General features: G+C 41.4%; 1 protein-coding gene across 4 annotated transcripts; it reads left to right on the forward strand.

Moving 5' to 3' along the window:
* c2cd5 (C2 calcium dependent domain containing 5) lies at positions 1–26546 on the forward strand. Of its 4 annotated transcripts, none has more exons than XM_080876609.1 (29): positions 1–346; positions 779–887; positions 1035–1121; positions 1253–1424; positions 1516–1611; positions 1909–2064; positions 2149–2386; positions 5860–6017; positions 8787–8875; positions 11587–11695; positions 16643–16757; positions 16910–17008; positions 17116–17227; positions 17315–17394; positions 17790–17976; positions 18064–18225; positions 19899–19943; positions 20414–20554; positions 20638–20701; positions 20835–20896; positions 21019–21117; positions 21252–21341; positions 21450–21528; positions 21962–22054; positions 22514–22546; positions 22835–22966; positions 24101–24294; positions 24380–24526; positions 24616–26546. In XM_080876609.1, the coding sequence occupies exons 2-29, from the start codon at positions 798–800 to the stop codon at positions 24739–24741; spliced, it is 3255 nt and encodes a 1084-aa protein (XP_080732735.1). In that variant the 5' UTR covers positions 1–346; positions 779–797; the 3' UTR covers positions 24742–26546. The 4 variants fall into 4 exon arrangements, with proteins under 4 accessions (XP_080732735.1, XP_080732736.1, XP_080732737.1 ...); XM_080876610.1 differs by having other exon boundaries at positions 22835–22936; XM_080876611.1 differs by lacking the exon at positions 19899–19943.
* The last annotated feature ends 218 nt before the right edge of the window (positions 26547–26764 follow it).

Here is a 26764-nt window from a genome sequence, read left to right on the forward strand (position 1 = left end):
GAGGTACACACAAACGCAGCACACAACAACCCCAAGTGAGAATTCATTCATCATGGGCTTCATGCTGTCAAGCTAGCCGTTGTATTTACGCGGGACGTGTGTAATAAATAGTTAGTGAACAGTAATGCCATTTGTAGAGCATCGCCAGTATCTGTAAAGCCGCAATATCTGCGGCTGGATGATTTCTAAGTTGAGCGACACTTTCCTGTGTGGTGTACTGGGAACTCACGTCTCGTGTTATGGGAGAGACACGGAGGTCAGACGAACGGTGGACTGTCAACAATAATGTCCGAGTAAAACGAGACTGCTGCTGCTTGGCCAGCTGTATGTTAATCTTCTAGCACTGGTAAGGATGCTACAGTCTGCACTGAAGACAACATGCTTATTTTGTAGCTGCATAGGTGGAGGCTTTGCCGTGTGACTGTAAAAACATGGCCGATCAGGTAACTAGAGCTAAAGAGATTCTGACTGCAATGCAGTTAACCTAAGTGGCTTTTCGTGTTAGCCTCGTGTTGCTAACTTAATCTAGCACACTGATAGTTTGTTTTTTGTTTTGTTTTGATAAACGGCAATCCTGTAGATAACCTCAAACCGAGTGGATCAACCTTTTTGAAAAACAAGAAATACAAATTCTAGTTTAGCTTTTAGCTAATTAGCTAGTGAGCTTGTAAACAGAGGAAGGGGCTCTGCACGTTATCACCAAAACATGTTTACCGACGCCTCGATGTTTCCTGTTGCTAAGGGCAGTGTTGACAGATTTAATTATATATGTTGACAGATCAGCGTAAAATTGAATCATGCCTGGGAAACTGAAGGCCAAAATTGTGGCAGGGCGCCACTTGCCTGTGATGGACAGAGCCAGTGACCTTACTGATGCTTTCGTAGAGGTAAGAGAAGAATTTATGTACTTAATTTGTTTACAGCAGTGTGGCTGTACATGAACTGTTTGTCCTAATGCTGATAGTCACTTCCCCTCTAAAATGAGCCAAGAAAAGCAATTAGGCATTTTAAAAAGGTGTCTGATTACATTCCAGGTCAAGTTTGGAAACACAACCTTCAAAACTGATGTCTGTCCCAAATCCCTCAATCCACAATGGAACTCGGAGTGGTTCAAATTTGAGGTAAAATGCCTCTCTTTGAACATGAGGGACCGATGTTATTACTACATTAAATTGCAATCAGATTCTGTAGATTTCTAAACTCTCCTCCTCGCTTTTGCCTCTTGTTCCTCTTCATGCCTTGCTGTCTGTAGGTCGATGATGAGGACTTGCAGGATGAGCCATTGCAGATCACAGTATTGGACCACGACACTTACAGTGCTAATGATGCCATAGGGAAAGTTTACATTGACATTGATCCACTGCTTTACAGTGAGGCTGCTTCTGTCATCTCTGGCTGGTTTCCCATCTATGATACCATCCATGGTATAAGAATCAGCTAATCCATCCACAATGATCACTAATTTTATTTTGTTTTCTTCATGGCCTTATCTATATTTCTATTGTTTGTCATCAGGAATTCGAGGGGAAATAAACGTCATTGTTAAAGTGGAACTCTTCAACGATTTGAACCGTTTCAGACAGTCTTCATGCGGGGTCAAGTTTTTCTGCAGTAAGTTTGGGTGGATTTTTGATTCTAAATGCGTCATAAGACACAATTTTCAGATTTATGTGAGGGAGAGCAGTTCATTAGATGGCACTGTAATCAAGTTTTTTGTGTCATAATGATCTTGCCAACAAAAAAAGGGGTTATTCCTTAATCAGCAAAATTATAAGCTGTGTCAGTGCCATCAGCACATCTGTAAACAAGGAAATACCACTTAAAACTGTGCAATAAAGATGGAATATCAGCTATAACAAACCTTTCTAGTGAAATCTAAGTTCCTTCCCCTCTGTTTTTGTATGGCAGCCACATGTATTCCACAGTGCTACAGGGCAACTTTGGTGCACGGCTTTGTTGAGGAACTCGTGGTAAATGAAGATCCAGAGTACCAGTGGATTGACCGTATCAGAACTCCCAGGGCCTCCAATGAAGCGCGACAGAGGCTCATCTCTCTCATGTCTGGTAAGGAAATTCAGGTGTGGAGGAATGAGTGCCCCAATTTTCCCTGTTTTGTTAACATGGCCGTGTGTTACCCCCCCCGTCCAGGAGAACTACAGAGAAAAATAGGGCTTAAAGTGCTGGAGATGGGTGGGAATGCAGTAGTGGGCTACTTGCAGTGTTTCGACCTGGAAGGAGAGTCGGGCCTGGTGGTCCGGGCCATAGGTACCGCCTGCACGCTGGACAAACTCAGCTCTGGAAGTGCCCCTAACACCAATACACACATGCACCCAAACACAGCTCCTGCTTCCAATGCCTGCAATTCCCCCTCTAAAGATGGAAAGGAGTGAGTATGAACCAACATCACGAGCATGCACACTACTACCTCTTTTATGTGCAAGACTGTGAGTTTTGGGAAAGACGATTGTGTGTGCACGAGAGGGAGAGTGTGTGGATTAAAGCGTGTACTGTATAAAGGTTTATGTGCACACTCCTGTGTGTGTCTCAGTATCTCTTGATTCCCCTTTGCACTTGGTGTGTCCATTGTATCACGTATAGTGCATCATAAAACTAACAGCACACGACATAACCTGAGACACACACATGTACAGTACACACACAGCCATCCTCAACCCCCTCCTCCTCCCTTGTCTGTGTCTGCTCTTTTAGACTCCTCTTGCATGGCTTTCTGCTCTGCCTCTGCATGTTCTAGTGCTGCATCTTTTTAGTGTGTATCTAGTACACATGTTCTGCTGTGCCTCTAACTATGTGGTTACTCACTTTTTTCTGCTTTTCCCATCATAAGTGATTTGTTTTGTGGTTTACATCCAGTTCCTGTAACCTTAACGACTTGGTGCGCTTGTGTGCCTCTTATTCTCTTCAAACTTTACATCTGTGTGTCGGCGTGTGAGATTTTGTGTAACGGGGATGTAAACATCTGCTGGTGGTGAGATGAAATGTGTGAATTTAATTGGAAAACTTTTTTTTTCGGTGAGGAGAACAGTCATGAATGTCCACTAAAAATAGGACAAAGTGATGAATCGAAGCGAGCGTAATTATTGTACCGGAGTTCATTTTCTTCTTTCTGTTATGATTGTCTTTCTTCATCTTTCCTTTAAGACTTACCTGCATTTTGGTTTTTCTTGCAATTAAGAAAGTGTTGTAAAAGAAACCCCTATTTCTTCTATGTTATCAGAATCTAAACAGCTATCTGTGATTACACACATTCTTGATTGTTTTTAAACTGGTTATTCAATGAGCTAAAGCTGCCATGATTCGGGATTCTTGTCGTTTAATCTCTTTCGGGTATTTATTGTTGTTTAATTTACTGACACTGTTCAGCAGTAGTGAGTATAAAGCGAAATTCCACTAAATTAAATCCATTTAGTAATTTTGGGTTTGACCTCAAGGTCAGAGGTCAAGTCTTGTGAATTCAATAACTTGATAAGGTTATAATAACAGATTTTTAATTTCCCCATAGGTGTATCTAGGGCTGTGCGATATGACCAAAATCTCATATTCCGATATTAAGACATCTATCGTCCGATAACGATGTAAATCACAAAAATGTAACATTTTCTGTAAATTCTGTGAATCTCGGGCAGCTCGACTTGCCTGAAGCGTTTCCAGCTGGGCATCGTACCTGGAGTGCAGTGTTTTAACTGATGCATGAAACTATACATTTTTAGACATAAGTTGTAACGGCCGCCGTTTTCTTTGTGAGTATTTATTACACAGCGTGCTGCGAGGAAAAGCCTGTTCTAACGTTTGAGTCTAAGGTTTATTTTTTAGCACCTGACTGCTCTTTTTTGCTTCTCATCCGTAAACACTCTGCATCTTTCACGTGAATCAGTTTATTTTGAAAAGTCTCTACAGGATCTTGAGCTTTATTGTGAAAGGTTTATGTGGAACAAGCGGACACGCGGTGGCATTACCGTCGTTGTTGCTAACCACAATGCATTAAAATCAAACGCTTGTCTGTCTGTAGTGTGGTTATATTAAATATAAGAGAAAGAGAGAACTTTAAGAAATTAATATAGCCACTACAGTGACCATCAAAATAATGAAAAAATATTGCCGTAAACAGTTTATTTTGCGACACCACGAAACAAACGATAGCATAAAATGAAACTATAGACGTTTTTATGTCGTCATCCGATATATATCTTATATCAAACACTAGGAGGTTGAGGGGTAGCGCTGGCAGTTGCCAGTCATTTACAGTCTCAATTCCTTCTCTTCAATAAATGCACTTTTAGTTACTACAAAAAAATACAGTCACTTTTTTATTTAATTGTCTATCTATCTTTGCTTAGGCCTCCTTTACTTACTTTTCAGTAAAAACAAACAAACAAAAAAGACATAATGAGAACAAAATGGTGCCAAAGTGGAAAACAAGGTCATCAGATTGCTTTTTTTTTTGACCAACAGTTCAAGATGTAGCGGTTGGATATTTTACACTATTATAAAATAAAGGACCTTTCTTAATCAGTTTGCTTAAAATTGATATCCACAGTTACTCCATGTATTAAAATGATTGCTGATTATTTTCTTTTACTTCTTTTTTTAATATTTCAGCCATAATGGAGAATTTTAAGGTTTCCCAGGGAGCCATATAAAAAGAAATTCTTTCCAGGCTAGCTTATTTTTGGTTACTTATCTGTACTGCTGTAGAGCTTTCGTTACCTTTTTTTCCCCTCGTGTTTGCATCCCTGCTCTGTATATGTGTGAGACTGAGATTTCAAACTGAGAGCTGCGTGTTGTTTTTGTGCTTCTTTCACATGACTTTAAATTGAATAACAGTGCAAAAAGTGGGAGTTTTAACAAAAAAAACCCCAACAACCTCTTTTTGCTGTTCTTTTCCTTTTTTGTCTCCCTTTTTCACTCTACTGCAATGTTGCGTTGTGTTGGTTCTTGTGTGCACCTCTTTCTTCCTTTCTGCCAACATTTGGATTTGGACGTTTCTCACCGCTCGTGTCCATATCGGCCCTTCGTCTTCCTCTCTCTCTTTTTCTTTTTCTTTGTCTTTCTCTCTCTCTCTCTCTCTCTCTCTCTCTCTCTCTCTCTCTCTCACTCTCATTCTTTCTGCTGATTGGCCCAGGTCTCCCCTTGCCCACGGATGCCGCTCCACCCACAACAGCCCAGTGCATTCGGTCTGCAGCTCCCAGAGACTGTCCCAGAACTTCTCAGTCTCTGTACCCACACTCATCTTCACTGGTACGCAGAGGCAGGAAAGGAAATAGGTGCAGGAGAAAGGCAGGAAATCAGAAATGCAGTGTAGCAATAAAGCTATAAGATAGAAGCATCAAGGCAAAGAAGGTAGACAGACCCTTATGTCCTTAAAAATGATTTTTAGTCTGGAATCCCTCCACTTCTCATTTTCTAATTACTGCGGGGTGGGCAGTCGGGTTTGCAGTTGCATCAGCATTTCTGAGGAAGGGCCTGTAATCACCCTACAGTCACCTGACCTTTGCTTCACTCTACTGGGACACATGCTTCAGCTCGTCATCCTCTGTTAATCTGATCTTTTTTTGTCTGTTTTGCCATATTGCTTTCTTTAGTTTCATTTATGTGTGTGTGCGTGTGCTGTTCTTCGTCCTTACTTTTTGCTTTTCACGCTTGCTTTTGTTTTTTTGTTTTCCAGCCATGCGTAGCACCTGACAACACACCTCACCCAAAGCAAACAAGTGTCACATTAAAAAGTCACCCTTCCACTTAACAACCTCGGTTCACTCTCACCCACATATGCGCACACATACAAACGCTCAGAGGGGTGCAGTGGTGACTGACGTGTGTGTGTGTGTCATGTTCTCCTGGCAGGCCGGTATTTGTTGAGGATCTGCCCTCGTCCTCCGGCCCGCCAACCCCTTTCAGAGCCCTTCCCACCTCCTCCTCTCCTCCCCCCTTCTCTCCCTCCAAGCCATGCAGCCGCCAGTCCTCATCATCAGACACAGACCTCAGTTTGACGCCCAAGACGGGTAAGAATACTTGGCCCCGTCCCTCTTTCCCATTCTCATCCCTCCCTTCTCCTACACTTCATATTGGTGCTGCTGTGTGGTTTTGTTTTTCAAATTCAGTTTATTCAGTTCATTTTTTAAGAATATTTTAACATTATTTTCTGTTGTAAGTTTTATTATAAATATTTATTAAGCCTTGCCTCGTCTCCCACTTGTCCTCAGTGGCCTGGTGTGTCTTCTTGTTTCACACTTTGAAAAACAAAACAAAAAAAACCAAAAACATTTTTAATATTTGTAATATGAAACATGTGCTTCATAGCCTGAAGGCACACCAGATCTCTGTATTTGTTCCGTCCCCTTGTTGTTGTAGCTTTAGAAGCACTGTGTCTCATGGGGGCTGTTGTTGATTGAAGGTCACTTCTCCATTAGTAGTCATTATGGTTAATCATTGAGCAAGAGATAATTTTGGTAGAACTCTGCCCTAAGGACAACTTAAGCACATTTTAACGCAGGCCACTAATAAATGCCACAAAAACTGAGGAACTTTTCACCACAGCTGCCCTCCCGAGCCCTCAGGATTGGACCTACATTTTCCCCTAATCCACATTCCTCCTTTCTTTCCACTTCATTATCTTTCTTGCTCATGTTTCCTCTTCTGTGCCTCCTTTCTTTTCCTCTTAAGCCATTTTCACATGTAGATTGCAGGAGTCCAGACTTGAATCTGATTGAATCTCTGGAGAGATCGGAAAATGGCTATGCACCAACGCTCCCCGTCCATTCTGATGGAGCTTGAGAGATTCTGCAAAGAAGAATGATAGAAACTTCCCAAAAATAGGTGTTCCAAGCTTGTGGCATCATACTCAAAGTTTTGCAGAGAAAAATGAATTTAATCAATTTTTGGAATAAGGCTGTAACATGGCAAACTGCTACAGCTGTGAATACTTTTTGGGTGCACTGTATAGCTAAGTCTTTAGGATTTAACACTTTTTCAATAAGATTTGACTGAGTTGTAGACTTTTAAGCTTTAATTCGAGGCATTTGACAAAGTTATTGCATTAACTTGTTAGGAATTACAGCCAATTGTTTACATAGTCCATTACATCCAATTTCAGAGGAATGTTCTTTTGTTATTCCGTGATAATTTAAAAGCAGATAAAAAAATCTAGGGCTGATTCCAAGTTTAGAGCTTGCATTTAGTAGCTGACCTCAATATGAGATCAAGAGATGTATAAATACAAGTTAAAGTGCTCATCATTTGGCTGAAAGACCAAAAGAAAACAGAGAGCATCAGCTTTAAGGAACAACATTCTGGTGTATTCTTAAAAAGAAGAAATGAACTAGCCAGTTCAGCAACATCGAAAGGCTTGAAAAACCACAGAAGACAAGTAAAGTCCACTATAACAGAATTATTTCCATGTTTAGGAAAAACAGCTTCACATCTAACCGAGTGAAGAGCACTTTTGGTAAAGTTGGAACAATCAACGAGATGCCTGAACTGAGGTTTTCACAGGTCGTGACAGGAAGGCCAGATCAGACCGCCGGGAAACATCTAGAAGAGCCTTCACAGTTCTAGAAAAATCTTTGGACAGATTGAAACCAAGATCAACTTGTACCATAATGATGGGAAGATAAAATTATGGAGAGCAAGAGAAATGACTCATGATCAGAAGCATTGATTGTCTGGAGTTCATGTGTGAAAATGGCTTTTGCTTCCCATCATTCTTCAGCATTTTTCCTTTTTCTCTCTCCTTACAACCAGTACATACAGTGCACATTTGATAAATGTCATTAAATTATTTGAATCGAAAGTATATTTTGGGTTCTGCAACACTGAAAGTCATCAGTTTGTAGTTAGCATGCTAATTTAATTAAAATGTGGACCAGCCATGTAATGTATTGACAGCTGATCCGCTCACCAAGGTCAGTATCAGTACAATGCCCAGCTTACTTAATACTAGCTACCTACTTTGCATAGTTCATTTCTCTATGCTTGTGTCCACTTTCCTCCTCATCGTGCTCTTCTCCATCTTCTCAGTTGTTGTGCTTCTACCTACTCTCTTCATTGCTCTCTGTCTATCCATTCTCAATATATCTGTTTTCTTTATGCACCCTCCATCTTTTTCTCTGCTGTTGGATAGAGGAGCCCCATTCAGTGAGATGCAGACCTGGGATCTTCCTCTGCCCCAGCTCCCCCATCCTTTCCACAGACACTCTGTCCCTTCCTGGTTCTGGCTCAGTGGGCTGTGGTCGTGGCTCTAATCCCAGGGCAACCACCTCAGCCCCACTCTCCTCCATCCAGTCAGACTCTGCCTTGCTGAGAAAGAGCGTGTCCTTCACTGAGGACCTGCTGCTGGCAGCCTCCGGTATAGTAGGCCTGCTGTGTGTCACCGAGTGCCAGAACCTTATAACAGTGAAGTGTTGGCATCTCACTCATTTGATGGGTCAACAGCAGGACTGTTCACATCCAAATTGTCTTGACTGGTTTTGTCAGAAACACTAACTGCTCACAGTCCACAAAACTACTGTGAGAGTCCTATTCTGAATACCTTAACTTCCAGCATGTGGTTTGATGTATTTTCTAGTGCACTAAATGATCAGAATAAGTTAGTCTGAGGTTCATGAGGCTGAAGATCATTAGGTTTTTTTTCATCCAAGTTCAACTTTCTCTTGATTTGTTTTAACATGAATGCTGCAATGTAATAATCACCTGACAGTTTGTTTGTCTTTGTGTTCGGCTGACTTTTGTGTTTAAAATGACAAAACTGAAGCCAGGCTCTCCTCTGTGATCAGGAATGGGCAGTGGAGGCAGCGCCGGGAAGGAGGCGGGACCTCTGAGGACCCTCCTCAGACAACAGACGCAGACAGCTCTTGAGCAGCGGGTACGGTGACAATGGTGTCACTCATCGTCCACGCTTACAAACAATTAATTACTAGCTCACTACTGGTGCAGACACCTGAGACTGAAATGCAATGTCACAGCTGACGAGCCATTTTGGAGAGTTGAGGGTTTGACATTTGTGTTGGCGTTGCATATCAGCCTCAGATCTCTGTGCAAATGGTGAGTTTTAACACAGGTGCATTCTTTGTGACAAATTCATAACTGACATTGGAGAGGTGTTTAATGGGGATCGGTCTGTGTAAGACCAAGTAATGTTCCATTTTTTGTGTCTCGACCACTTATGCTATTCAGGGAGCGTCTTCCTCTGGGTTATTGTTAAACGCCAGGGTATGTCCCATCAGTGTGACACCTTCTCACTCTCCACCTTTCCCTTGAAACCCTAACCAAGCGGATGACCACCACCTAGCCTGAGTCAACTCCTAACCTAGCTCTTTTTTTTATTTTTTTATTTTTATTGCTCTGCACCCTCCAAACCCTAAAAGATTGACAAACATGTAAGGCAGAGTGCCTGAGGTTAGGAGTTGGGCTCCCTTCTTGTTCGAAGGGGTGTGTTTGAGACTGTTCGTGTTTCGTCTGGATATTCATCTCAAGTGCCTCCCTCCTTCCAGAAAAATTTCCCGAGTTTGACTTTTGGTTTCCCGTATCAAAAACAGGAATGAGCATACTCATCTCATCAGCTCATTCTTGTGACCTGGCTCAGAGTGGGAGGAGCTGTCAGACAAATTGGAAGACATCTTCCTTTTGTGGAGTAGTGGATACGATTGAAATTTGTGGCATTCCCACCTGATTTCTGATCACTGAAGCCATCCATCACATACTGGTCCTGCATGGCTGGGAATCACTACGTCCCTCTGCTTTTCTGTAAGAGTGTTGTCTCTTCAACTAAGAATGAATACCAGCAGGCTTTGTTTCCTGCTCCTCGTGTGAGTGAATGCATGGATTTGCATCACATTACTTGGCTAGAGACAGAAGACCAGCTGTGTTCTTAGTGGGCAGAGACAAGCATGTAAATCAGAGTAATGATTCACAGCCGCAAACTACTTTGTCTGTCTTTGTCCTTCACTTTCAGCTCCAGACCTAATGAATGCATGTGTATACAGTAGACTCAAAAGAATTCAATCACTACATCAGTGACACTAAATACCTAGGCTTTCATAGATGTTTTTCTCAATCATTTCCAGCTGTATTTGAAATGCTTTTGAGTTTTATTCCTACATGGGTAGGCTGTAGTGGGGAATCTCAGTGGACAAAACCTGCATGGGGGGCTCATCACACTCTGTCCTTGGTGCATGTTTCCACTTATCCTATACCTGCTGTAACTTAAGTCTACATGCATCATGTTTTAGACTTTAAAAACAGTTTTGATTGATAATCACCTGCTTCAGTGTGTATTGGAAGAGGAAAAAATGTGAAGTTTGATATCTGGTTCTGCTTTAGGATTTTCCAATTTCTCAGTTTTTGCATAGAATTGATACTGTGAGGTTTCTGGGGTTGAAAAATATTAAAAATATAGGATGATCTCTATTCAAAGTATTTACAAATTAATTTTTTTTGTTATGCAATATAAAGATCTTATTAGTAGTGTGCAAAGGTCTTGAGCTAGCCCTTGTTTTTTTCTGGGGGTTTTTTGTGTGTTTTTTTTAAACTAAATTACCTCCAAGCAGGAAGTAGGTGGTTTTGAGCAGTAGTTCTCCAGTGTTCTGAAAGTCTTTCTAGGTTTTTTGATTTGCATGTTGGCTGCTTTTTCATTCATTTTCAGTCCAGTCCTTGTACGTGATAGTTTTTCTTATTGTTTTTGTCAAGCCACTAAAAACTGATGTCTTAATCATGCAAACATAAAAAGGAATTTAACCCACATATGTCTGCACATTACAGTCAACTTGGCAAAGAAACATTTTTAAGTTGTATCTTTAGGGACTTTTTTACTAGCAGACCATGAGAAAAAAAACACTTTGTTCACTTTTATTTAGTTGACTCTATGAAAAATTGCAAATGTAACATGATTAGATAGATGCATTTTTGCACCAACAAGGTGATTTTTAAAGAGCTATTAGCTGAGAACCAGATGAACAGTAATTGAAATTCATATATTAAAAAAAGGAAATAAAATCCAGCAAAGACCTGACACAGGACCTCGCTGTGGCTTAATTTTTCAGCACAACAGTGATTCCAAACACAAAAGAGTTAAAAGCATACATGGCTAAAAAAAAACACATGAAGTGAAACATTAACACGTGAATGTTCTTTAAGAAGCCTGGAGAACTTTTCCTGAAGACTACTGAGAAGGACGCTTGGCTGAAAGACTTCACACTTTAGTGAAGATTAAAAGGGGTCCTATTGACCTTTCAGGCTAGTTAGAATTGTAAAAACAGTTTTTGCCTTATGTACTGTATTTCATTTATGTTTGTAGAATTCCCATTTTCTTGGTAAAATATAAAGAAATATAGGCTGACTCAAGACTTTTGCCCACTACTGTAGGTGTTGTATCTTATAGTGGTGTTTTAACCACCTACCTAACGCAGAACAAATTAGCCTTGTCAGCAAAAAGTAAATATTTGAACTCAGTTTTGAGTTGAGAACCTAATATTCACCAATGTATAAGTAAACATGAGACACAAAAATACTGGAAAGGCCCTTTCTGTAAGTGACCAGTGTGTGTGTTTTTTTTTTTTTTTTTAATTAAATGTGTAGGAGTTCCCCTTCTTCACCTTGACGTCGTTCCCGCCTGGTTTTCTGCTTCATGTTGGTGGAGTGGTCAGCGCTCGATCTGTCAAATTACTGGATCGGATACACAACCCCGGTGAGTTCAACACACAAAAGCACACAAGTTCCTAACGTAGCTCGTCCATCGCGCCATGAAAAGATAAGAGTGAGCTTTTTCCATTGACCCTACAGTGTTGTGTGTGTTTGATCTCGTTGCAAATGGCTGTTAGTCAATGCTACCCATTATCCTCTTGTGTTGCCAAATTTTTCCAGTGTATGGTCCTACTCCCAATTTGTTTGCAAAAGAAAAAAAAAACAATAAGTTGACGGTCAGACTTAAGTTTATCTGCAAGTCCTGTAGGTAGCAGGTGAAAGCTGTTCCTGGTCACGCCGATAGGCTGCGTCTGCAGTTTGTTCTAAACTTTAGGATGGGCTATCATCACATGTGTCAAACATTTTTATGGATAGGGGCAACTTTCACCTTGTCGTTTGACTCACTGGCTTTATGTAATTAATAGTCTGTGCTGGTCATGTGGTGGCTCTGTGTGTGTGCCTGTGCTGTGGTTGCTGTGTTGTTGTCATGCAGTGCTGCCCCCTGCGGCTGAATTGCAGTAGTGGCGCATGGCTCCAGTGTTTTGCCTGCTACTTCTGTTGTGTGTGTGGTTGGCTGTAGGTGGCAACATATCGGGGTGCTGTGGTGTCTTGATTAAGCTCTGCCAGCCTTTCTCTGTCTTTATTGAACTCAGTGTGTTGAATCTGTTCTTGTGTTAAGAGGGGCATAATAAATACACCTTCAAATGAGATTTACAGACATTTGCTCGTCAGGTGATCACCTGCCTGTTAACAGTGTTGAAATGCCTGAGTCCAGTTTATAGACTTAGTAGTTTTACCTTTTAGCTCAGTTTACTAATAGCCTACCAATATGAATGAAGGATGTCTGAGAATCTAATCAAAGGGGAGTGTTGATGAATGTGGGCTGGGTTAGGATAAGCAGGGCTCTTGTCAGAAGTGGACAGGGGAACTAAAATAAGACTGTAAAAAAGGTGCTGTGATTAAACCTGTAGTCTTGTTTAAATTAGACTCAATGACCCTGATTGAAACTCCAGGATTAACTTGGAAAGCAGTCTGAAAAGAGCCCTGTTCACTGTTGCCTTTCTACTACAGAAAAACATCAAAGGTACCCTGTGGAGTTTTTCTTCAAAAATAGCACCGGGGAGCGATATTTTTACAAGTGCATTACTTTTTTAGCTTGTTTTTACTTCGACAATAACAACAATAACTTAACAGTTATGCTCTGCTTAACTCAGGCTTGATCTGCTGGTTATTAGCAAAATACATTAGCTAATGCATGTAAAAGCACTTCATGTAATGTTTTATAAATGCATCCAAGGCCGTCGTTGTTGAATCACTGCAGCTAAATGTTGGCAACCCAGATGACTTCTATCACTCACTCAGGTTGGTCGGCCTGCTCCAGACTGGCACCGTTTGAACCTGTTGACTGATGATTTAAAATCGGAGCAGGGGGGCATTTACAGTAAGAACATGCCCGGTGCATTATGATGAGACGCATTCGTTTTTGTTTACGTGAAAACTCCACAGTGCGCCTACATGTACTTACAGTCGCTGCATGCTCCTTTTTGTGTTGTAGAGCTTCTCTTCTCCTTATGTTAAAAACAAAATAAGTAAATATAGCCTGACGCTTTTACTCATCTCAGTTCTCCTCTCTTCCTCATCAGTCTTTTTCTTCTCTGTCAGATTGTTTCAATAGGACCTAACTTAGTTTGTCGTCGCATTAGTGACTGTGAAGTGGTGTCTGTCTTTGCATAGTGATTGTGGAGTGCTTCCGTTGTGCTGTGTCGGTTTGTTAGACTGTCTCTTCTTTTCTTTTTCTCTCTTTTCTGTACTAACGGTGTGTTCTGGCCCAGCCTTGGGTAACACGCGCTCATACAAACTGCTAGACTGGAATAGTGTCACTGCAGGTATTTTCCCCCCTTTTAATGCTCTCACCCACAGGAATGATGGCAGCTCAATGAAATTAAACCCATGTCTGCTTAGTGTTAAACTATAACGCCCCCATAGAAAGCTTAAGTAGAATTCAGCATAGCCTCATATTGCTGAAAACTTCTGACTTCAGTGAGCTGCCATCTTCCTCTCTCTAATCTGTGTGTTTGCGTGTGTGTGTGCTGAGTTTAGTTGAGCATGCCCTGCGTCCCCACCCCATCCAGCCTGGCCTGGCTACCCCACACCCAGCTCATCCTGCTGCACAGAAGAGCTCCTGCTCTTCACTAACGTTGTCCCAGCGCTGTTTCTAACGCTTCCCGAATGAACATTGTGGTCAAACCTGTCTAGACCAGAGGAGGTTTAGGAGGTTTACTCTGTCACAAAGAGCCACTGAGGCATGTGCATCCTTAACTCACTGGGCCGTATTCATACTGAGAGAAAGAAAGCGAAAGAGAGAGAAAAGTGATGAATGGATGCATGGAAAGAAGTCGTTGGGGGGTGCAGTTGAGGAAAATTAACTGGATCTGGGACTTTACGGTGGGGATGGAGGGAAAGAGGTGAGCTGACTTAAATAATGGAGTAGATTTGATGGACTCTAGTGAATGAATATGGCCCTTCTCTGCCCATGACTGTGCACGTGGTCATGAGTGTGCACGTTGGTGAGCCTATGCCTGTTTGACATAACTGCTTCTGGTTTAAAGAAACCCACCTCGTGGGCCTAATGCCTGACCATCAGTCATTGTTCTTCATCTCTTCAGTTTCACAGCCCATTCTTCTCACCCCCTCATTCATTCCTCTCCCCTGTCTCACCTACCATTTGAGTTTCTCTCTGTATTTGGGAGGCTCTGTCAGCATGTAGCGCTCCCAGGGAATCATGGGGTGAAGCTCAATACTCTAATGTAGCTTTTTTTTTGGTCATGTCCTCTTTGTTCAACAGCCTAAAACAACCATATGAGTCAGATTAAGCTAGAGCTGGGCGATAGAACGATAACGATATGTATCGCGATATAACTTTTACTCGATAGAGAAATTAAGCTATCGCGATAGACCGCGCCGCTCTTGTTCTCTTAAAAAAAAAAAAAAAAAAAAAGGTCAGCCGATCCAAATTCAGTAGCGCAGAGCCGAACCAATCACAGCCGCAGCGTCACGTCGCGTGACTTGTTACGTACAGCACAAGTGCCAAGCCGCACGTGTGTTTGTTTGGGAAGCAGCCAGCGGGTAATGGAGCCAGCGCATAATGGAGGAAATGAGTGTGCCGACTAGAAAAATCAACCGAGCGTGACCGAAGAGAAAACAGATGATGGTTCCAATGCCGGAGAGATTGTCGAACGGAAGAGCCATAGAAGTTCCGTAGTGTGAAGGTATTTCGGCTATTTCAAGTCTGACAAAAAACAGAGTAGCGTGCACTGTAAATTGTGCCGAAAGCAAGTCTGGAAATACAATAAACTGGTGCATGCGTCACACTGTGCGCCACGTTATTGTTTCGGTGAAATGAATTTCTACAATACTGTTAATTCTACTCTCTGCAGTGTTTAAATGCTTACATATACACACAGTTACTGTCCCTCCACACATACGACTCGGTTCTGCTTCTATGCCCCAGCTTTGTTTACTTTTTCCCACCGAGGCTTCTAGACTTCTGATTGGCCAACATTTCTGCACGGTTAGGAATCTAGCGCCACCTGCTGCTTTGGCATGTTCATAGCAGAGTTTTCCTTCATTTCTGCCTTTATGTGTGGACGGGATTATTTTTTTAAAACGAAAACGGAAAATCTCAGTTTTCAAAAATACCCGTGTACGTGTGGACGTAGCCTCAGTCTCTGACTGGAAGCGCTAATTCGTCATTCGGCTTTTGTCAGACTAAAGTAACTGTTAAAACTGTTTGAAAAGCTAAGCTATACAACAAGGAGAGATTGAGAATTTCCTTTTAGTTCTCAGTTTATTTGATACTGACAAAAGTTAGTCAGTTTTGTCTGTTCTTCTGTAAAACAAACTAAGATTTATTTTTAGAATTAATATTTTGTTTCTAAGTGGAATTGACAATTTAGTCTGTTTCATTTGTTCTATTTTGAAACTTAAACGCTTTAGCGGCTGCCTTTTGTGTAGTTTGCAATATTTGCCTTTATTTATCTGAAAAAGTCTCATGTTCCTTAAGTACATCTACCCTGTTGAACTTATTATGGGAAATAAATATTTAAAAACAAGCTGCTGATTATTTCACATTTTACTTGTGAGCAACGGCACATTTAAATCTTACAAATATAGTTATTTGGCTTATATCGTGATAGATATCGTTATCGCCTGAAATGAAAAAAACATATCGTGATATGAAAAAATCTCATATCGCCCAGCTCTATGATTAAGCTCTCAACTTGCAATGATTTGGCTTTAAAGAAAAAGATGTTTGGAGCAAAGCCTCATGAGAATATTGAAACACACCCATGGTTTAGCATAAGTATGATGAAGGCTCGATCGCTTTAAAATTACTAGCTTTGTCACCAGGATAGGAAAGCACGTTTAAAATTAGGCGTAGTGTCTTCTCTTATACCAGATTTTCTATCTATACTAGCAGAGCCACATAATGGCTGGTGGCTGTGTCCTTTTGGTTAGTGCAGCTGGCTGAAAGGAGACAAAGAGAAGGGAGACATGAACATTTATATGATGTCCACTAATGAACTAATCTTGTCTGACCATTGACTCTGCCTTCATCATCATCATCTCTCTGAAATTCTCACAAACCATTTTCAGTGTCAGTTTGTTTTACAAACTCACGGTTGGTTTTGGCCTGCTTTGATACACTGATTAACCCATAAAACATCAGAAAATACAAACTGTAATGTTGGCTGTTTGTTGATTTTCTGGTAAGTCAAAGCAGTCAGATTAGGCACCGGATTATGCACAGATTTCCTGTTAGTGTTGTTTGGATTTGTGAGGGTACTGCATTTTTAACCTATATTTTAGTGTTCAGTGAGGTGTTTTGATAAATAATTCAGTTAGAAATGCCTCGTGAAGGCTGTTTGATTTAGAATTGTGTGTTTCGCAGATGAGCCCGAGACTCGCGATGCCTGGTGGGAGGAGATTCGCCAGGAGATCAAATCTCATGCCAGAGCTCTCGGTTGCCATGCGGTTGTAGGGTACAGTGAGAGCACAAGCATCTGGTATGTACTGCGTAAACACACAGAAAAGTGATGCACTTTAATCCCGAGTTTGGTACAAAACACTTGGATCCTTGTGATTTCTCTCTTTGTGTCCTGCTCTCATTGCGCCTTTTTGTTTTTCTCTTTTCATTTCTCCCATTGGCTCAAAACAGCGAGGAGGTGTGTATTCTGTCCGCATCTGGCACAGCAGCCATCTTGAATCCTCGGTACATGCGTGAAGGCTGCCTGGACATCGGCTGCACCGACCACAGGTTGGTTTCTTTTTTTCTTATTGTTCAGCTCAAAGTCTCGGACAGTCTGAATGTCAGTCATCACGTGTTTATGACAATGCACCTTTTTGGTTTTTGTTGTTCTCCAGGTTTGAGGAGCCATCGCCACCGAACTGTGGCTTCTGTCACATCCCGTACGATGAGCTCAACATGCCCTTCCCTGCACAGCTCACCTATTGTTACCACTGTAGACGACAAAAGGTATCAAATACAGTTAATTTCTTTTTAGGTTAAATAAAAGGTTTCTGCTCTTTAAAAATATCAATAACTACTGCCTTTTTTTGTAAGGTTCCTGATGTGCTCTTCACAACAATTGACCTGCCATCAGAAGCAGCTGTTGCAGGAAAGGGCTGCCTTATCCAGGCCAGGTATAACACCTCACAAACCCACAAACCCTTCTTGATATTAGCAGAAAAGGAGTTAAAAGGCTTTAAAAAAATATTACTTAGGGAAAAAAACACACAAATCAAATCTATAAAAGTAAAGAATATTACAAGCATTTCACTCTATAATCTAGCTATAAATTATAACTTTTACAGTAGATATTTCAGATAACATAATTTATAAGACCCAATATTCTTCAGTGGTATCATGTGGACTAAACAATACACCTCAGACGATGCATTTTGACATCAAAGGAAGTTATCAAAGTGAGCAATTTTGACCAATCAAGGTCAATTTTAGACCTCAATTGGGTTCAGTCAAGCAGGTTTTCTATGAGTGAATCAATGCACCTTCAATGCCAGTGCCTCTTATCTGTCAGGCTGTGCCGTCTAAAGAAGAAAGCCCAGGGAGAAGCGAATGCAACGGCCATCTCTAACCTGCTGCCTTTCATGGAATATGAGCTACACACTCAGCTGATGAATAAGCTGAAACTGCGGAGCATGAACGCGCTGTTTGGCCTGCACATACAGATCAGTGTTGGCGAGAACATGCTCCTGGGTCTGGCTGTAGGTTAACCTTTCATGCTAACAAGTGATTATGTCGCTTTTATGTGTGGTGGATCTTAATCGAAGAAAACGTGTGTGTGTGTTCAGTCTGCTACAGGTGTGTACCTGACAGCTCTGCCTGCTCCAGGGGGTATCCAGATAGCAGGGAAGACTCCAGGAGACTTGAGCAGCGAGCATATATCATCCATTCAGAAAAGGATTAATGACACCATAGCTGTGAACAAAGAGCTCTATCAAATAAATCCTCCGGTGAGACAGTCAACACTTGCTGATACAGTGAACTTATGGAAGCTGATCTTTGTGATAAAGCCTGAAAAGTCTCACCTTTCAGGGCAGGTTTGTGGTAATGTAGGTTTGTTTCCAACTGCAGTAGCTGTGGTGTCATGTATGAAGCCTTTTAGCACAACAGAACTAAAAAAGTTAAAATTTATGATGTTCAGACATGGTAAAAACTTACCCTGATGAATACGCTATAACATCACTGTTTGTGGTCATTTTATACTGCAACAAGTAGGAACAGTTTTCACATTTTTTTCTACTTTGAAAGAAAAAATATCTACGGTCTATGACCAAGAATATTAAAGACTAGTGCATTGTCATCAGGCTTTTACATTGTATGGACAATACTAGTGTTTTCCATTATTTTGGTGATATTTTACAGTGTTAAAAAACATTTTATGAGACATACTATACAGTCCAGACTATAGTTATGTGGACAGTTACCTTTTTATTTTGTTCTCCAAGCTTTGTTGATTGGATACAACATTAAAGGGTCAAGATTTACAAAGATTCAAAGTGCCCGGCCAACTGGAAACTGTTTCCTGGGTGGCTGTGTGTCATGGCTCAGAGCTGACTATCAACACTTAACCTTCAGTTACAAGTAGAAGTTATGTGTCATTAAATGAGAAGAGAGGAATTGAACATGAAAGAGAAAGAACTCCATGTTGGTATTTGTTTTCCAGAAAATCTGAAAATCATGGTGAAGGGAAAAAAAAAAAAAACTTGCTGAAAAGCAAGCCAGAAATGCTTCACAAGTACATAACTTGTTCTCACCTTTTAAAGGAAGAATTCGTGACCAGATTAATTCATGATTAAAGGATCAGAAGAACAAAGGGGCCAAGTCATATGTGTATATATATCTAGATCAGGGGTGGGCAATCCACGAGGGCCGGTGTCCCTGCAGGTTTTAGATCTCACCTTGGGTCAACACACCTGAATCACATGATTAGTTCATTACCAGGCCTCTGGAGAACTTCAGGACATGTTGAGAAGCTAATTTAGCCATTTAAATCAGCTGTGTTGGTTCGAGGACACATCTAAAACCTGCAGGGACACCGGCCCTCGTGGACTGAGATTGCCCACCCCTGATCTAGATAGCTAGATAGATAGATCTTTTGACTTAAAGCCCCCTCTCTGTTATTGTTTCAGCCCATATGGCTGTGTTTGCTAATGTCATATTGCTAGTTGTTAATTAATTCACTGCTGAAAAAAAGCATAGGGACGAGTGTGCAGGTGTGCACTGTAGGTGAATTCTCTAGATGCATTAAAAATGGTCATCAGGCACATAGCCGAAGCAACCAAAGAGCCTTCCAGGGTGAAGAAGTGAGCTGTCTTTCAATCGCTGTGTTAATCACTTGAGCCAAATCTGTTTGAGACCTATTCAACTTGCTGAAGGTCAGATTAAAGAAAGAGTCCCTAAACGTTGTCTGCCGTGCATAGGAAGCAGTCCTTTCCATACTGATGCACACCTTCTCAAGTGAAATCTAAGACTTGACACTTTAATGTAGTACATGTCATCTTATTTAAATCCTCTGTGCTGAAGCTGAACAACTTCTAACTGTCCATATATGCCTGGGCTGTATATTCTGTTCTTTGTGAATCGTGATAAACTTACCCCTCTTGTCTCTCTCTGATCATTAAAGAAATTATTTGCCCTGGACCCTGAGGTGTTCTGCGGCATAAACATGGTACTGAGCATGCCAACCTTTAGCTGTGAGACGCAGCAAAGCATGACAAGTGTTTCACACTATTAATCTCACACTATTAATTGCAGCTCTTAACTGGGGACTTTTTTTGTGTGTGGGGATAATACATAACCCACACCAGAGTCACCTCTTCAGATGACTCACTGCAAAGTCATTTTATAAGTTGTTAACGTACTTTGATTATGTCCATCTCCCCTGACCAATCACACTCTCCCCTGCATATATATTTGTGTGTGTGCGAGTGTGCGTTTTCCCAAATTAACACCAACCATGAGTGTGTGTCAGTAAAGTTGACTGGGTGAGTGAGAGCATGTGGATTGTTACTAACACAGTCATTCTACTAGTTACAGTACAGATGTACAGATGTTAGATACAGATGTGATCTTCTGCGGTGTTCTGGTTTTCTCTCTGACGTCCCGTCTGCTCGGACGCTGCGTCTGTTTTGCTTGCAGGAGCTTGCAGAGGAAGGGGTGGGCTCTCCAATCCCTGAGCCAAGGCATCGATCCAGACTTTTTCGCTCCCACTCGGAAAGCTCAGACGAGCTATCAGAACTGGATCTGTCCCACGGCAAAAAGGATGCCTTCGTCCTGGAGGTGTGTATCTGTACAAATCAAATCAGTACACGCCAGTTGTAAATGCCAGTTTAAATGGTGACAATGTTTGATCACTCCTATAGATTGATGACACCGATGCCGTGGAGGATATCCACTCCCTCCTGATCGATGCACCTCCCCCCACAGGTACATGCTGCACACTCACTCTGGTTCAGTTACAATGGATCGTTATGCACTGCACACAAGTTAATAATTCAGTCCAAGCTCTAGCAGGTGCCATTGTTTCTGTGCTTCATTGCATCTGCTTCAATGTCTTCAGGTTTCTACAGCTGCAACACTGAAAATATGCCTGGGATTTCTAACTGGACTTCAGGAGTACAGGTACGTACTGAACGTAGTTGTAGCAATACTAACCATTATTGCAGAATAATTATTTTAGAAATAAATACAATTAAGTATTAATTCAGATCTGTGTAAATCTGTGTCATCCTTTATGTTGACAGATGTTTACATCAGTGAGGGTTTTGAGGTTGAGCAATGCCAATCTTACTAACCAAGGCTTAAACAAGATCTTTACTGACCTCTGTGAGAACCTGCTGAAGGTAAGAAACCATCATGGAGCAGGTTTCACACTGGCACTGTTTTTTGGGGGGGTTTTTTCTTAGTTGAACTTGCTATGGTTGTCTGTGTTTAGTTTTGGGTTTTACAAGTCTACAATTCATCATGTTTGTTTCAGAGTTTTTACTTCAAGCTGCGCTCTATGATCCCCTGCTGTCTTTGTCATCTCAACTTCACCGTAGCAGTGCCAGAAGAAGAGCTCATACAGGTGAGACAATTCAGGCTATCACTCATTTGTCAAGCTGCCAGAGCAGTGAATGTAATTGAGAGAAAAATTTTTATCTACTGCTGTTCCTCTGCTCGTCTCCCTGCGCAGGTCACAGTGACAGCCGTTGCCATGACCTATGACAAGGAACAGACTCAGGAGAAGACAGCTGAGAAGCCCGTCAACAAAGGTCAGTCTCTCTGTTAATTTTACTTCAGTTAAAGCTCTGCTCAGATGAAGGAAAGCTTTCACGTCCAGTTTAATACACTCAGTACTCATCAGTCAAGGAAAAAAAAATTCAAGCTGTATCTATGAAGTGAGCCACTACTTGACTCCAAATAATGCAATAACTCAGCTTAGGTAAGTTGATATCAATATTGAGCAAAGCTGAGAATTATTGCATGATTATTAGTGAAGTAGGAAAACAAATATTCTTTTAGGATCTAAGCCAGGATGTCAAACTCATTTTACACGATAGGCCACATACAACCCACTTTGGCTGATTCTGGCCCCTGAGGTCTTATGTTTGACACCCCTGCTCTAAATAGTGTATTGCTTTTTAGAAACATCCCTGCTAGTGCTGTGTGTAAAGTTGAGTGTGGTTTTTGTGTGTATCTTTTTAGGGAGCCTTGAGGCTGAAGAGCAGCTGCAGTTTCCCCTGGAATTGTGTGCAGACTCGTCCTCTTCCAACATTCAGACAGCATCCAAAATCTCAGGTATCTTTAACTGTATTTTTACCTCCCTTACCTCCGTTACCCTGCTTCACTAAACAGGTATCACCCATCTCGTCCACTAACACATCAGATACAGTCTCTTTATTCACCCCAGCTGCAAAGCTCTGCCAAAACCAGCTGCTTATAGTCCGATCAGCAGGTAAATGAACTGTAGTAGACAAGTGAGAGTTTGTTTTGCCGTGAACTTAGATAACAGTCTGTGACGCTGTCTAGAAGAGACTTTGTGTTGGTGACCCCCATTTGCATTAGGCTAACACAGCCATGGGATAATGGGGTGGGGGTGATGGTTAAAGCTAGGCAGCGCCTGCTGTGTTCGCCTTGTGGCAGTAATCGGTTGTTACTGAACTTTTCTCACCTTCCGACAAGGACAAAGTTAGACTGTGTGTGTGTGTGTGTGTGTGTGTGTGTGTGTGTGTGTGTGTGTGTGTGTGTGTGAGACAGGTGTCGGAGAAAGTACCAGCATGTCACCCAGAGGTAAGCTACCTTCTTGTCTTTTATTTTCCCAGCCCCTTCTCCCGCTACCGAAACTACTACACTGCCCTGTTTTGACTTTTCATCCTTTAGTCTCGGACAGAGTTATCCTGCACAGCTCCCAACCCTCATCCAGTTTTGTTCTTTTCTGTTCGTTTGTTTTGTGTTCTGTTTTGTCTTTTCGTTTTCTTTTCTTGTTGTTGTTGTTGCTGTTGCGTTTGTGAATGCACGTGTGTGTGTGTGTGTGTGCGCGCGTGTGTGTGTGCGTGCGTGCGTGTGTGTTCTCTCCAGCTGCCTCCGTTGATTACGGTTCCTTTGCAGACAGATGCAGCACCTGGCTAGAGCTGCTTAGGCTGAAAGCTCACACCATAAGACGAGGATCAGTTAAGACAAGTAGGAGGACACAGTCTCTAGCACACTCTGGTGATCATACCCACAAATACAGAACACTGTTCACAAGCGGTCACACATACGCGCACACACCCCTCCATGCATGCCACTGGGGGGCGGAGCATTGTAAATCAAGCACCAGCTTTGTTTTTGTTTTTTTGGCTAGAGTGTGAAAGTTGACGCCCCGCCCCTCAGAGGGATCCACAATTTGCAGCTTGCCAAAAACAGTGTGTCACATTAGAAAGGTTTTTGCATTTTGTGTGCAGCATTTTTCTCAAATAGCTTGTTGGTTGCAGCAATTTCATGAGAACCTCCGGAGGGTTCCTTTTATTCCCCTCCCCTGCTTTTGCATCACTGATTCTTCTTATGCTTGGAAGATAGGAGGAGACACTGTATGAATGCTAAAGGATTTCATGTCTGATTTGTTTGGGAACACACTGATAATCACGGTGGGGCGGGGGTCAAAGCTTTTCTGCAAGAGCTCGTGTGACTTTTCAGATCTGTGCATGTTAAGTAAACTACAGTCTAATATGTGGCTCTGAAGGTTCCTGGTTTGATGGATGTAAGCCACATCAGGTAAATTTGCAATAAGATATTGGAGCATCTTTCACACTCTGGCTTGTGTACATGTGCCCAGCCTCAGCCTCACAGCTGTTTCTGTCTGTCTCCATGTCTGAAGCCTTCCTCACAAATGCCAACATATAGAATAAAATCTCTCATGTACTTTGCTGTAAGCACTCTATTCACACTTGTAAACAGCTGTGCCCAGGTCTGTCTCTCTGTCTGCAGACATGTGTAATTGTTTGTTTGCATCAACTGCATGATATGCATGGCAGCGCACACGCGCCAAGTGATTGTCTATTGCATTCTCAATGCTGCATGTAAATCTAACAAACACACACACATGCCTAAGCACATGTAAGTGCACATTTTACTCTTGCTGTGCAAACCCTAACAGCTGAGTTTCTGCATTTTCATTCCACTATGACATTTCTTTCTGCTTCAAGGCTCATGTCTGCTTTTAATCTTTCCACTAGTTTTGAGTTTTTTCTGGTATCTCCATTCCCGTTTTATCTCTTCTTTTTCTTTATATCCCCTCTCCTCTCTTCTTATTTTTCTCTTCACGTCTCCCACTTGCTTCTGCCTACACTCTCTCTGAACCTGCAGTCTCATCTTTGGAGCGCTGCAGTCCGCTTCAAGAGGGACGTTCCCGCTCGCTGCGCTCCAGTCGCTCGTTTGGAGGCAGCTCGGTAACGGTGGTGAAGATGACGCCGCTCTCCTTCCTTCCCGGGACACGCATCATTAAATACCTTGGCATTATCAACATGTTTTTTATCAGAGAGACGACATCATTACGGGAGGTACGAGCGACGTCAGTAAAATATCCAAAGTCCCGCGGTCATTTTGCGCAGTTTTAAACGTAAAGTGTGTTTTTGTTCTGTGCAGGAAGGCGGTGTCAGCGGCTTCCTTCACTCATTCATCGCAGAGGTGTTTGCGATGGTTCGAGCCCATGTAGCGGCCCTCGGCGGCAATGCAGTTGTGTCTTACAGCATGAAAGAATGTGTGTTCATGGAAAATCCGAATAAAAATCAGGTGATATAAACTGCACATTACTAACAGGCGGTTTATCTCAATACTGGCTGTTCAATTGATTAAATTTTGTGTACTTGTTCTTCTCTTAGGCTCAGTGTCTCATAAATGTAAGCGGTGATGCGGTTATCTGCATCAGCGAAACAGACCAGGAGTCCTCAGCATCTACGGCAAATACTGGACAGACCGGTGGCAGTGAAACTGATGGGGCTACATGACAATGACACTGGTCCCCAATTCTGGCTCCAAGAAACACACACTAAGTCAACACACTTTAAGTCTAGCCGTCCAAATCTGACTGACTTATGTTTGCCTTAAAACTCTATAAAAGATCCAAAGGCTTGGACACAGCGAATAAAGAACCATTGCTCAAGCATGCAAAGCAATCTATATTAATATAGGAGTGTGGGATGTTTCTTTTTTGTTTAAAGAGAACATATTTTGCAGGACATATTATGGAATTTCAAAGTATTTAAAAACATTTAATTTAAAACCAGTCACCGACTCCTTACACCTAACCTTCATATTAAAGCCATCCATGCTGGGGTCACTCGCAGCCACGGTATATTGGTCATCCAGTCGGGTATGAGTAAGGCAGCTATGACTGATTTGTCCATCCACGGATCACAGATGTCGCTCAATGACTGAAGTAAAAGGGATACAAGCTAATGATTTTAAAACAGTCAAATTCTTACTCAGTTATTTTCATCCCATGTGTTGAGCACCAAGTGAACAGATTATGCATCAGGCAAGGCAAGTGTTTAAATTTCAACTGAGTGGTGCTCTTTCTTAAACTATAGAAAAAATAGCCTGAAGTGGAAAATTTTGAAGCTAATTCCAAAGAATCCAGGTGGACATGCGATCCGTTCACTGTTGTCCAATTTTAATGTTTTATGTCTAAACTGGGCTCATGTTGAATTTTTGAGAATCTTGCTAATTAGTTTTAAAGTGTTTCTCAGAGGAAGTCCAAAATTGTTCTGCAAGTGTGGAACGATGGTGTAACAGCTGTATTTCTGGGAGGAAACTCATGTTACATGCATATAGATAACACAAGCCAAAATTACAGGTGTTATATGCACATATTTTTGTAGAGCAATAACTCCCTTTAGAATAGCCATTACCATATATTCAGTATAAAGCTATTTAAAACTATTAGATTATATTGCTTTATCTTAAATTCAAGTGGCATAGCAGGTATGCTTTTTATTCACATGCAACTGGAGTGAGCAGGGAAATGGTGACAGGTGTGATGTCAGATGAATACAAACAAAACTGGTGAGTTGATATAAAGCGGGTCTTTGGGATGTCGTAGCAGGGATCTGTAATAGAATATAAAAAATGAGGTTGTTTTGAAGTATTTAAACCTTGATCTCTGGGTATCGAAGCAACTGACGTCCTCTTGATGCATTTATCTGTGTGTGTCAAATTTCACATACCTTCGCCAAGCTTAATCGCTGTTTCGTGGGCACTCGTGTTTATGTTTAGAGTCTTGCTGCTGGTCTTCTGTCTATTGTGGGGGGGGGAGCAGCTACAAGTGTCTGTGCCACCTGAAAACAGACTGTAAATGTTCTCCAAAAAAAAAGAGAAAAAAAATCAGATTTCTAGTATTTTTGTAAGTTAAAGAGTCCTACTACTTAATTCAGCTGTGCAATGAGTTTCATGATGTTTTTGTGTCACTGTGTCAGAGGATTAGTGGTACTCTGTTTTGTGTGTGATCAGCTGTTTGTGATTAGTTTCATATGTTTGTGTCTAAAACTTGAATGTAAATACTTGGAAGCTTTGGCTCTTTGACTAGCAGCATGCAGACCCATTTTTTTTTTTATTGCCATGACCCTGTATGCTTGCCTGATAGGTCTTGCACAATAAACCTGAGTCAAAGTGACAGCTATTGGTTTCTTGTTTTTATTGTTATTTGTTTAATTTGATGAGCTATAAAAATAGAACGGGATCTGTAGTTGTCTTTTTAAAGATTATTTCTGCCAATACAAAAACAAAAAAAACCCTCCCCAAACCATAATATATTTTTTTTAAAATTTCATTAGAATTTCAATAAATAATGTATTTATTTATTTTTTGTAGCCGTAGAAACAACCTTCTGAAGTCGTGACCCTGCGTTTTATTTTATTTTAAACATTTTCAAAGTTTATTCTTCTGTTTGTATCGTTTTGTTTATTTTGCATTCAGCTTCATAGAATAAACGTGAGGTATCCCTCGAAATAAGTGATGAAAAATATCAGCTAT

The sequence above is a fragment of the Rhamphochromis sp. 'chilingali' genome, assembly GCF_963969265.1.
Source record: "Rhamphochromis sp. 'chilingali' genome assembly, chromosome: 2".
NCBI lineage: Eukaryota > Metazoa > Chordata > Actinopteri > Cichliformes > Cichlidae > Rhamphochromis > Rhamphochromis sp. 'chilingali'.